Genomic DNA, 13,681 nt, shown 5'->3' with positions numbered 1-13,681 from the left:
GAAACCCTGATGAGACTGAGTTTTCACTTCAGCCAATCAAAAGTCACTTTTCACGGGTAACATTCTTTGTAACAGCACCCTTTTTGACTGGATGACCCAAAATCTCCAGCTGAAACTTAAAGCCCAAATGTATCTTAAAAATGTTTTCAACTGTTTAAAGCTAATGAACAAATTAACACCAAGTTTAATGTGGTACATGTCAAATGAAACTTTATAAAACAACCTGATTTGAGGAGTCATGGGTAGAAAAGTTATAAAGTGAAGGAGTTTATGTACACAAACACAACAGTGAGGACATATTAATAAATATACAAAATACATATATTGATATATGCAAGTGGGTTTTCTTGTACAATGACTGTATAAATAGAACAGAGTTGAGGTTTTCTGCCCCCCCCCCTTATTCAAAATAACTAAAATTTATGTCAAATTTAACTGTAAGTAACTCAATGCAAAATATAGATAACTAAAATTTTAATCTTAATCCGTACTCTGAGGCTCAGAAATTTAATATATTCTATGAATTATACATCTGACTTAGTGTCAGTGTGAGCCATTAGCACTGCTATCCGAACTTTACCTCTAGTACTTGTGGAATAGCTATAGAAAATTCATCCATTATCCGATTGGAAGCCTGTATCTGGAAAATATACTCATTGTGACCATTGTGGAAGTCTGCCCGAGCCTGTTCCCGATTGTCTAGAGTGCCACAGTTTCTGTAACGGTTGTAACAGTTTATATACTCTTGTTCTGCCTGTAAACAAATTAAATTCTTATCTGAATTTTTAGAACAGCAGTGTCAAAGTGCACATTTTAAGACAAACTCATAAAGAGAATTTGCCTGTCTGTCTGTCTGTATGCATGCATGCATGCATGCATGCATGTATGTATGTATGTATGTATGTGTGTATGTATGTATGTACGTACGTACGCATGCATGCATGCATGGAATTATTCACTTTTTTGGGTCCTCCTACATCCATATTACTTTCAAAGGTCATTATTTACATACCCTGAGAAACAAATATGACAAAACTCAATATGAAGAATATAGACATTTTTGGACAAGGTCCACCTCAAAGTGTGATCCTGAACAAACCGGAGTAAATGTCGCACGCGCTGATATCACAGTGAAAACTATGCATATTGGTTAAAAAAATTGTACTATCCTATATTGTGACGATTAGACCCAACATGCTCTTTTCTTCACCCCATTTAGTACCTGGCCACCAGTGTAAATGTACATTGGGATCCAGAGCTGCAGACAGGAATTGTGAGCCCTAGGAAAAATTCTCTAGTTGTCTCCTATTAATTATAAAATGTGATGGTAGTGGAAATCCTGTTTTGGGGCCCTGGAATTTTGTCTTAGTTTTCCTACCCTGTCTGCAACTCTGTTGTGATTTTAAAAAAATTCATCTGAAGTTTCTTGATAACAGTTAAGGTGCAATCAATAATCATGATTCAATAGATTCTGGTTCAACTATATTATTATTAAATATCTACACAATAGTTAATATTTAATTTAAGGCGAGTAAATGCGCCTATACATGGCCGGTGCAAGGGTATTTTGCGCCCTAGGCGAACCTTCCACCTTGTGTCTCCACCCTCCACCCCCCCCCCAGGGTCGGGACATCGCTTAAATAATACTTCAAAATGTGGCGGGCCGCCAAGCTGATAATACTGAGTGAATGGACGGCAGCAGCTGGTGTAGGCTATAGCTGTGATGTACGAGAGGACGCCAAGTTAATTCAACGATGCCTCTTTTCCTTTATTCGTTCGTTCTTCTGCAATAAAGTCCACAAAAAAAAAAAAAAAAAAAAAAAAAAAACGGCCACCGCTTTTTGGCGCCGCACCAAATTTTGACGCACTGAGCGGCCACCCAGTTCGCCTAGTGGTTAATCCGGCCTTTCGAATACATGACACATCGACATACACTTCAGCCGCCGTGCAGAACAGGACGAATGGCTGTACTCGTGTACTGTACTGCACAGGGGTTTGTTATAAAGAAAATTTGGAGTATCCATCCATGAATCATGTAATGGGGGTATTATATTGTTACAGGTTAGAACCACTATCCCTTGATTCATGGACGGATACTTCAAATTTTCTTTGTAACGAACGCATGTGCTGTACTGTATCAAGTCACACCTGTGTGGATAATGACCGATGTATTACCAAAATCATGTTCGCTGAAAAACATTCTTTTTTTATAATCAAAGTTCGAAAAATATTTTTGTTAACTCGAGAATGCTTGACAGAAACGTCTCTTGTGCTTTTAAATTGCTGGAGATAAACTGTTGATCTCGCTCAGAGCTCAAAGCGGACAGTCGGTTGTTGGGTCTGAGCACAGGGGCTCGTTACAAAGAAACTTTGTTATATTGTTACAGGTTAGAACCCCCATCCCTTGATTCAAGGACGGATGCTCCAAATTTTCTTTGTAACGAACCCCTGTGGTCTGAGCGCGTACCGACTGCATCCCCAACATAACTAAAATGCCAACCAACGTCTGCAAAATCAGGAATCACTGCAGTCACGAAACCTAGGGCACATAAATCGAACTCAAATTTTCATTAGTAAAATTTATACTTTTCAAATTTTCATTCATAACATTTTGAAATGTGTAAAAAGAAAAACATACAAGTTGGTTTAGTGATAATTTTAATTTGCTTTGGAGTATTAATAAAAACAAATTTCAAACTTGGAGCCCGAGTTCCATTATAAATTTAAATACATATTCTATTGACTACATAATCAGTCTGATTTGGTTGTACCCACGCATTTTATAAATTATTATGGGTTTAAAAAAAGTCCACGAACAACTTCATCATCATAAAGCTAAACTCGATTTCGTCATCTACTTCGTCGTCATCGTTTCATTATTATTTTACGTCGCCGTTCTCGTCGTTGCTACTTTACCACATTGTACTTTGCAGAAAAAGGCAAACCTAAAACTTTTGGGTGAAAATTATCTTCTAAATGGTACAAACTTTAAGTCAGGAGATTTTCAGTTCTAGTTCCGTTACCGTTGATACAGGCAATATCACTTATGATATTTGTCTGATCCGATAAATCAGCCCCCACCCCCTATGTGTTGATACTGATAGACGATCTGTAGGTTTGATGTCACCTGTTCATTAAAATGTGCAATTTTGTTGCCTACAAATCTTTCCGGAACAAACTTCGTACATTTTAGACACATACCGGTAATTGGTAACAGCTATGTCAGCGCGAAATTCAAAATGGCCACAGGACAGAGGGATCTATTAATCCACGTGGATTTACAAATTACTAAACATAGGATTTGCTCCGGAAATATAATGTACATACCTCCAAAAGAACCATTTAGCCGACGGTATCTCCACAGCCACGAGAAATACCGGTAAGTGTATAAAGTGTACACCACTGTGTACAACCAAAATTGTCTGCAGAATTTTGCAAGATTTAACGAATAGGTAAATCAGCCCCTAAACCGAAATGAATATCATCACCGGGGGTGGGTGGGGGGGATTTCTCGACTTAATATTTGTCATGGGAAAAGAATTACTAAAAGTTTGCTGCTACAAAACAGATAAAAATATCGCTACATTGACAGATTTACAAATTTCTATATGCATGACATTGCAAGACATGAATATGATCATTTTGCATACAGTTCCAGAGAAACACGCAGAGGTATACTTTTAGCCGCATATCCGTAATAAGGCATAATTGACTTCCCATATTCAGTGGGAAGATCATAATTTATAGTCATCCAATCATCGTCGTAACCTCCGTTACAGATGTCGCGTAGTCATCGTAATAATAGAGCTTGTTCTATCTATTTAAGAGATCCATACAGTTTCAAAGATATATTCTAGATTTATTTCTCTTAAGACCTACAGCCTCGTGTTTTGACTCTGCCAGTCGGACGATAGACTCGAGATTTTCTCTGAATATGTGAAGTTTCTGGGACTGACTTTCCTTATGGGTCGCCACTTCTTCTAAAGGCTTGTACACGTTCTTTATGAAAAGATTAGCAGCATCCATGTGTGCCTTGAAATAAATAAATAAATAAAATTGTATATTTTAAAGACATGGGGGTAGTTCTAAATGCAAATCAAATTTAATATCAAACAAATATTTGAAGATGAATAAAGATAGTCCAAATAATTGAAAATTACCTTACATCAAAATCGAAGGCATAACAGTGCCGCCCGTCATGTTGCAGGTGGGTTAGAAAAGGCTGATAACTTCCAACAAATAATTTTGTTTGCTTTTATGGACAAATTGAAATTGTTTATGAGGAAACAACACGTCGCCCAGTTGAATTTGTGTCCTCCTCAACATCTGATTGCATTTTTCCTGGCGCAAAATGTGCATATTTACGTTTAATTATAATCGGAAATCACACGTCAAGTGTAATTATCTATTTATATTCCAATATATAAAAAAAACACAATCAAGTCTAGATGTCTAAAACTATTCATTTCTTGGGAACACAAGCTATGCACAGTTATGATGACAACATGAATTATTCAAAATTTCTCATTAAACTATAGGATTAGTAAATGCCAAACTCCAGTCAGAAATCATCTCGTTCTGATATATTTCCATGTAAATCAAAGACAAAGTCGTAATTAAATGTATCTTGTCACTGGGTATGAACATCAACAACTGCCCTCTTCACGGTAACCAGTACTTTTCTAAACCAGACCGAAGGAACGGATTTCATGAAAATAGTCTCGAGGTTTTGGCATAGTTCTCATCTAAGCATAAATTTGCAAAACTTATTGGATGCCACGGAGACATTATCTGATTCTGTCCTTGATTCATTCTTGCCCTATTACTGGATGTTAATTAGAAATGAAACATTAGGGGTGTTCAGGGTACAAAATCAATGCTAAAGTGGCATATCTTGGCGATTTCCTTTTCTTTACAAAAATATACTGAGTCTCTATCAATTATTACTGCAGTATATGTGAAAATAAGCTAGATTCTGATTAACGAAACACGCTGAGACCAGAAATTTTATGTTTTATGGCCCATTAGAGTTTGGCACCTGTTTGACTTTCATGATTGCCCTAGAATCTTGATACGAGGTATCTCTTTATGCCTTATTTGTAGAGACATTTGTATTTTCTTGACGAATGTATTCTGACTCATATAAAGGAAGGTAACACATAAATCAAAATACTATCTTCTGATCAACACACTTGTGAACTTTGTATGAATAAATAAACATCGAATAGCTTTAACGAATTTGCTACACGTCTGCAGCACTGATTTGTTAAGATGATTTTTAAAAAAAAGTAATTAAGCAAAACGTGAACATAATGGATTTGGATCCACAGTTGAGTCGAGTCTAAGTAGTGCAAACCCATAGTTGACAAAACGAAGAATTACATGATAATCAACAGCTGATGTAAACAGAATTTAATTTCGGGTACTAGTACCCAATTTAATTTCGGGTACTAGTACCCAATTTAATTTCGGGTACTATTACCCAATTTAATTTCGGGTATACCCAATTTAATTTCGGGTACTATTACCCAGCTTAATTTCGGGTGCTAGTACCCAATTTAATTTCGGGTACTATTACCCAGCTTAATTTCGGGTGCTAGTACCCAATTTAATTTTGGGTGTTAGTACTCAATTTAATTTCAGGTGCTAGTACTCAATTTAAGTTCGGGTGCTTGTACTCGATTCAATTTTTGGTACTATAATGTACAATTTAATTTCGGGTGCTACTACCCAATTTGATTGTGGGTGCTACTACTAAATTTAATTTCGGTTGCTAGTTCTCAATTTAAGTTCGGATGCTAGTACTGAATTTAATTTTTGGTACTATAATGTACAATTTAATTTCGGGTGCTAGTATGGAATTTAATTTTGGGTGCTAATACTAAATTTAATATCGGGTGCCAGTATTCAATTTAAGTTCGGGTGCTAGTACTGAATTAAATTTTTGGCACTAAAATGTTCAATTTAATTTCGGCTCTCATGCAGACAGTAGAATCTTTGTCTTTTTTCTTAGCGTCAAGATTATAAATTCACCAAAATTTTAAGCTTGATTTACTAAAACCAGCGGAGACCTGAGATCTTCTCACCTGAGCATCCATGTCTGTCACATGTAGCAGCCCCTCCCAAGCATTTTGGATGGTACTCGGAGTATCCACTGCCCTGAAGATATGTGGAATAACATCATGAAGAGTGTCATAAATATTCATATGTATGCGAGGGTGAGTAACACAAGGGATTCGTTTTTCTAAATTCAGAAATTTTCAGTATAATACAACAATCTGCAATGCTTAATTTTAGGTAATGTCAGTCTGATTCAAACCAGACATCGACTGACTTACGTGAAGATTTTTAACGTAGGACAGTGGAGATCTGATTTGAATTAGATTACATTTTAAAGTTTACACATGTATATGCATGTGGTTTAAGTTGTAAATGTAAATTGTACTTGTAATGCAACGTCTAATGAATAAATCAAACCTGACATACAAGACACCTCTTATAAGCAACCTGCTGACTTAACCTTATTTTCAGAAGAAACAAAACTCATATAAATAGCACAGCTACGTCTGTTCACGTGATGTGAATATCTACCAATTGAATGTCAAAGTCATCATACGGGGATTTTCTTTTTGTGTCTGAATGTGTTTGAAAATTTGGCTATTTAATTCAGACGATTAATTAATAGTGGTAACCTTTAAGGCAAGTTTGAGTTTATTTAGGGATCACTGAAACTGATGTCACTGCAAGGTCTTATGTTTGGATTGTGCATAAATATTATAAATATTCGAGATATAAAGTTTCCAACCAAAAGAAATAAATATGTAATAAGCAGGTGTATCACGTAGGAGGCGGCGTTCTTTCCTAAGTAGCATGGGTTTTGAATATATATATATATATATATGTGTGTGTGTGTGTGTGTGTGTGTGTGTGACACAAAATTTGGAAAACGGTGCTTGGAATTTGTTCCTGCAAAATTTCACATTCTTTCAACCTATGACAAGTGACAATAAAGGACACAAACAAAAAGTGATACGTATTGAATAATAAATATTTAAATATGCAAGCAAAAGTAGCCAACATGCAGAAAAGGTCAAAAGTAAAGGTAAACAATAACAAAATAATAAGGACCAAATATCTATTTTCGATCATCAATACATACTTTTTCGCTGAGTAGATGAAAACTGTATGCATAGTCGATGGGGTATGGGGAATGGTGCGTGCAGATAAAGCGATTTGTGCCGTAACCTGCAGACCCAAGGGTCAGAATCTCAGTAGGGACGATTGGGAGGAATAAAAAAATCTCTAAGCTGAATGATAATATTCTCTCCCTGTCTCTGTCTCTCTCCGTCTCTGTCTGTATGTCTGTCTGTCTGTCTGTCTGTCTGTCTCTCTCTCTCTCTCTCTCTCTCTCTCTCTCTCTCTCTATATATATATATATATATATATATATATATATATATATGCACATTTTCAGTTGTAGATGTGTGTGTGTGTGTGTGTGTGTGTGAGAATACCTTATAGCTAAGCGACCATTTTGAACTCGTGTATACAAATTTCCTTATTCCTCTTTTGCATCAAACAATTACATTTACTTCCTTCTCTTGACTTAACATTAAACTGCTTCTACTAAACTTAAATCTTGCATAAATAAATAACAACTCAAAAGATTAGATTTATACCAGCCAGTCCGTTCAAAATACAATGGTTAACATGCAAAACAATATAGCACAAAACACATAGCAAACGCCTGACAACACTGATTCCTTGCACATCTAAAGCTGTAGAGGTATGTGAGTTTTTTTTAATTAATTTCTTATGCATAGTATAAGTTATAAATATGGTACTACCACGTTTGTTTGTATATTTTCTATGTAGCTCCGACTTGCGTAGTATAATGCTAATATTTTCTATTCTTGTATGTGACTTAACAGGAGATCTATATCAACAATAAAGTTGCATTTTATTAAGAAACGTTTAGTACTATAAGGTTCTTATCGGACACAAGTAGGTTCACTTCTGGACCTGTTTATTGCTTTGTGCTTTGTAATGTTGTGCCGATTATGTAATTTGTACAGCGTACCGTATATAACGTCATTACGTGTTATGTATATGTCCGTGTCATTCTTAGTACACGGTGTTAAATTTATTTTCAGCTGATCAGAGTCGACGGGGTACCAGCTGAAGAGCTGTCCATAGAAGTTGACCATAGCAGCTGTAAAGCTGACCATAGCAGCCTTAGCGCTGATCGAACAGTGTGTTGCTGGTTGAGTAGCAGGTGATTGGGCGCTGATTGCTTGATTGACCAAGGAATTAAATGGTGGTCGGTGACTATCTGTAATGCTGACTGTTTGATTTACCAGTATGACTTTAGCCAAGTATGCTAGTGACAAAGTGTTTTGTGTAACTCCATACATGTAATCTTTTAGCCGTGGGCTAATTTTGTGGCTTGTTATATCCAGTGTTTTGGGACAAAAAGATATTTTGTATGTTATCTGTTCCATCGTTTCATCATTTTACTATTTGAGTAAAGTACCTCATTTTTGCACTATCTGAGTGAATACATCATTTTACTATATGAGTAAAGTACATACTTTTTATTATTCAAGTAAAACACATCATTATTTTCGTCGTGTGAAATTAATGTGAATCATTAATCTTTGTCCTTGTACTATGTAATGTCATCATACTTATAACACTGGTTAGAATTTATTCTAGTAAGATTTAGATTCCGAGTCGAGAGATTTAGAGAGTCGAGAGTTTTATGACTGAGTGGTATGGCCCTCTATTTGAGACTAAAATGAAGAGTCGACTCAACTCTTAAGGTGGCGGAGCCTGGCCCTATATTTTCGAATAAAATTTAGAGTCGAGTTTTATGACTAAGAGGACCGGCTTTGCATTATCCAAACATTCTGAGCAAGAAACTCATTTTTAAGAACAAATTCCAAAAACCGTTGATAGTATAGAATGTTAATAAGAATAAAGCTAAAATCACATCATTTTAAATCTTATTCCAAATTTGTCCCTCTATAAGACTGCCAGATTGAGATGACTTAGGTATGATATAAGATTTTGGGGTTTGTAACTTCAGCTTGAGTTTTGATGAAAGCTTCGAGAATTCGATCCATGGCCTCATATTCCTGAAACTCTCCGAGTCAAATGTTCATCTCAAAACCCCCAGAATAGGCCCCATATTCTCCAAACTTTTTTGAGTAAAAAACTCTAGCTCAAGCTCGAAACCCCCAAATCATCAATGTAATACCAATCTGACAGTCTATTAGATATCCAGCGTTAAGAACCCTAAAATAATAAATGTAATACAAATCTGGCAGTCTTATAGAAGATCCAGCGTTAAGAACCCTAAAAAATAAATGTAATACAAATCTGGCAGTCTTATAGAGGATCCAGCGCTAAGAACCCTAAAATAATAAATGTAATACAAATCTGGCAGTCTTATAGAGGATCCAGCGCTAAGAACCCTAAAATAATAAATGTAATACAAATCTGGCAGTCTTATAGAGGATCCAGCGTTAAGAACCCTAAAATAATAAATGTAATACAAATCTGGCAGTCTTATAGAGGATCCAGCGTTAAGAACCCTAAAATACTAAATGTAATACAAATCTGGCAGTCTTATAGAGGATCCAGCGTTAAGAATCGCAAATAATCAATCTAATACAAATTTGGCAGTTTATTATAAGGTCCAGCGTTAAGAACACCAAAGCCACCTATGTAATAAAAATGTGACAGTCTATTAGAGGGTACATCGTTAAGAACCCCAATATCACCAATGTAATATAAATTTGTCAGTTTGTTAGAGGGGTCCAGCGGTAAGACCCCCAGTATCTCCTATATACATGTAATAGGCATTTTACAGCCTATCAGAGGGCCCAGCATTTATAACAATCGGAATATCGTGTCATTCTAGCGTTATTCTCATTAAATATATAAATTGTAAAAGTTCTGGACTTTGAGTTTGAGCTTATGTTTTACGTCCAGAATACCATGCACGACAAGATTATTGAAGGAAACCTACGTACTTCAAATCTGCTATGCAAGATAATAAACATAAGTTTAAAAGATAATATTAACTCAATGAGTCTGTTAATTTATTTTACAATTATAAAACATCAAGGTTTTCGAATTTAGTTAAATTTAAGTTTCTTGCTCCAAAAGTTGAAAGAATATGGGTCCCGGATCTGCATTCAAATACGCGTTGTACATGTGCACTTGTAAACTTCATTTAGATATAACTGGAATCAAAATGTGTGATTAATTCCATCTCAGTCCATTCAGTCATTCTTGCGGTATGGGTCAGAAAAGGATAGTAGAATGTGTTACTCAGCAAGGGAGTCGGAAATCGACCTCAAACGAACGACTCGAATTAATGTACCAAATGTTTTTTCAGTCTTTCAATACTTTCCAAATTGTTGCTGGAGAAGGACGCCCAGACCAGGTTTATGCTATAGTGTCTTTTTACATAAAAAAATAATAATGCAGCTATAAATGTTCTTATTCAGCCGATGTGTTTAGATTATAGTGTGCAGTTTAACAGCAAACGATGCAAATAAAAAATTAAGGAGGAAATACAGAAAAATCAATCAGTCAATTAGATTGATCTCTTTTATTAAGTAATTACTTTATTTGTTTGACAATTAATCAACTTCTACGTCAAATTCACCTTTAGTATATAAAATTCTATTCAATAATTCCTAAGGCGGCTTAGTCACACAGACTAGTTCATTTATCTGTTACTGGAGTAACTTGCTCTCATTCATTCTTTCGTATTACTTTTTTTATATTCATATATTCGTTTCATTTTGAAAATTTCTCCATTTTTTTACATTATGTTTACCTTTCTTGGAGCAGATCGCGATTCTTCTGCCGGAATGTGACCACAAGGGAATGGATTTCTTTGGAAAAAGATTCGTGAGCAGCTGCCATCTTCTGGGCAAATTCTGCAACTGTAAACAAATGTATAGTCAGCATTAAATTTTATCAAGTAGTCCTTTGGGGTAATTACCCGTATGATCAACGTAGACTGTAGAGTAGGTAATTACGGATATAATCACGGTAGGCCGTACAGTATGTAAACACGGATATAATCAACGTAGACTGTAGAGTAGGTAATTACCGATGCCAGTATAATCAAAGTAATCTGTAAGTATTTGAAGTTCTTTAAGAAAGAAAAGAAGGCCTCGAAGATAATTAAATCAATTCTTTACATACTGAAATTGAAAGGTAAAATGACACTGATTAAAATTTATGGTGGGCTGCATAGTGTGATCCCCATTTAGGTACTGCCATTTATTTCTTGTTCAGTTTTGCAATCACTGTTTTATTAGTGAAATTAGAACTTAAATATGCATGAAGGTACCCTAATATCGGAACATAAAATCTTCATAGGGATTTTAATTTCATCTTAACACTGCATCAGCGTAGAATCCAATTAAAGTACACACCAAATTGAATCTCATAGAAAACCGCGATGCTACAACATAAAATCAGTTAATATCATAATGTTATCAAGGTCTGAAACATACCAATTTCTTTAACGAATCTTTCCTTTGTTTTTGTTTTCTGTGTTTTTAGATGTATTTTACTCACGTAAAAGCAAACATGAAATGCATGGGAAAAGTGTCAATCTTTAACAAACAGTGGATCAGATGAATAAGTGAACTGATTAAAAGCAGGTACCTACCTACCTACCTACTTACCTATCTCTCTCTCTCTCTCTCTCTCTCTCTCTCTCTCTCTCTCTCTCTATATATATATATATATATATATATATATATATCTTCCTCTCTATCTCTATATATCTCTCTATTTCTCGCTCTCTCTATCCCTCTATTTCTATCTCTATCTATCTATCTTTCAAACTAGCTGAATGCTTTTTTCAAGAGACTATTCCTTTCTTGCACAACTCCTTTGTTATTCTTTTTATTTAATTTTCGAACGTTACCTGTCTGTTATAAAACAAACATCCATTAACTCATTGCTGATTAAAAATGATTTTAAAATCTAAGGAATATTTCTTAGAAGGATGACTTAATAAACCAAAAACAATTCGTGTTGGTCTTATTTTGTATAATCATTTGGTCCATTGTTGCATTTAGTTTTTTTCTATTCTCCTCAATTTCTTTTTGATCACCATTTGTTTCTGCGTATACATTAAATTTATTATTGCTACATCCAGATATTTTAGTGAACAAACATTACACGCAATTGGACAGCAGGAGAAATATATTTTCTCTATTTCAAGCATACTATACCAACTAATATTGTTTATACATCAGTAAAAGACTACCGTTTGTAAAAAATATTAAAAGTGCTTGTATCGTGATATAACTAGCATAGTTACATACAAAAAGTATTTAACATTATCAAATACAGTGTACACTTTATTTTCGTACAGTTCTTTGAGATGTGCTACACATGGAGGTCTGGCACTGAATAATAGCTTGATATGATTTCAAAGAAAAACTTAGATATTGAACATTGGACTCTGATTCTCTGATTCCATATATTTGTGAATCATCCATTGGCTTATGAAAATTGTGTCGTTTTTGGGGGGTTTAAAGCCATTATTTCGGCATATGACAGGTATAACTAGTGGTGGAAGAACCAGGGAAGAACCACCTACCCACGGGAAACTGTCGGTAAAACTTTCTTACATACAACGGGCGAGCCCAAAACCCTAACGCATACTGACAGAACTGAATGTCAGTAATCAGTACAGGTGAGTGCTTTAGATCACTCTGCCAGGCTTTGGGGGGAAAAAAAAAAACAGAAGCAAGACAGCCCGATTTACCGTATAGGCGAATCAAATTAGATTCAAGCCATTAGAAAACAGAAAAGTTTGTGTGTTTTTCTTATTGTTTTTCTTTGATGCTGTCATACTATTATGATAAGCAGCAGTGTATTATCATACTCGTATAATAATCAACAGTGTAATATCATTCTAGTATGATAATCAACAGTGTAATATCATTCTAGCATGATAATGTTGTTGTTGTTGTTGTGGGGTTTAACGCCATTTTTCAGCACACGATAGACTATACATGGCGGCCAGTATTAATGTTGGAGGAAGATTCCAATATCATACAATTTTGATAATCAACAGTATAATATAATAAGCAACATGGAAAAGTCATACTCAGCAGTGTAATATCATACTCGTATTATAATCAACAGTTTAATAGAATACGCGTATGCTAATCAACAGTGCAATATCATACTTTTATGATAATAAACAGTGCAATATCATACTCTTATGATAATCAACAGTGCAATATCACACTCTTATGATAATAAACAGTGCAATATCATACTCTCATGGTAATCAACAGTGCAAAATCACACTCTTATGATAATCAACAGTGCAATATCATGCTCTTATTATAATCAACAGTAATATAATACACACATGATAATCAACAATGCAATATCATTCTCGTATGGTAATCAACAGTGTAATATAATACGCGTATGATAATCAATAGTGCAATATCATACTCTTATGATAATCAACAGTGTAATGTAATATGCGTATGATAATCAACAATGTAATATCATACTCTTATTATAATCAACAGTGCAATATCATACTCTTATGGTAATCAACAATGTAATAACATACTCTTATGATAATCAACAGTGCAATATCACACTCTTATTATAATCA

At 34.9% G+C, this 13,681-nt stretch overlaps 1 protein-coding gene across 1 annotated transcript in view; it reads right to left on the bottom strand.

Annotated features, from left to right (window-relative positions):
* LOC149785785 (uncharacterized) overlaps positions 1-13,681 on the bottom strand; it is a 398,918-nt gene that overhangs the window by 292,849 nt on the left and 92,388 nt on the right. Inside the window, exons 2-5 of the mRNA XM_089979704.1 lie at positions 10,853-10,961; positions 6,087-6,159; positions 3,880-4,032; positions 581-754 (exon numbers count right to left, since the gene is read on the bottom strand). Coding sequence (XP_089835830.1) covers positions 581-754; positions 3,880-4,032; positions 6,087-6,159; positions 10,853-10,961 — 509 coding nt within the window. The remainder of the gene's footprint in view (positions 1-580; positions 755-3,879; positions 4,033-6,086; positions 6,160-10,852; positions 10,962-13,681) is intronic.

The sequence above is a fragment of the Sinohyriopsis cumingii genome, chromosome 13 (assembly GCF_028554795.1).
Source record: "Sinohyriopsis cumingii isolate HCF-2022 chromosome 13, ASM2855479v2, whole genome shotgun sequence".
NCBI classification, from domain to species: Eukaryota; Metazoa; Mollusca; class Bivalvia; order Unionida; family Unionidae; genus Sinohyriopsis; species Sinohyriopsis cumingii.
This window is presented reverse-complemented; position numbering and strand designations above follow the sequence as displayed.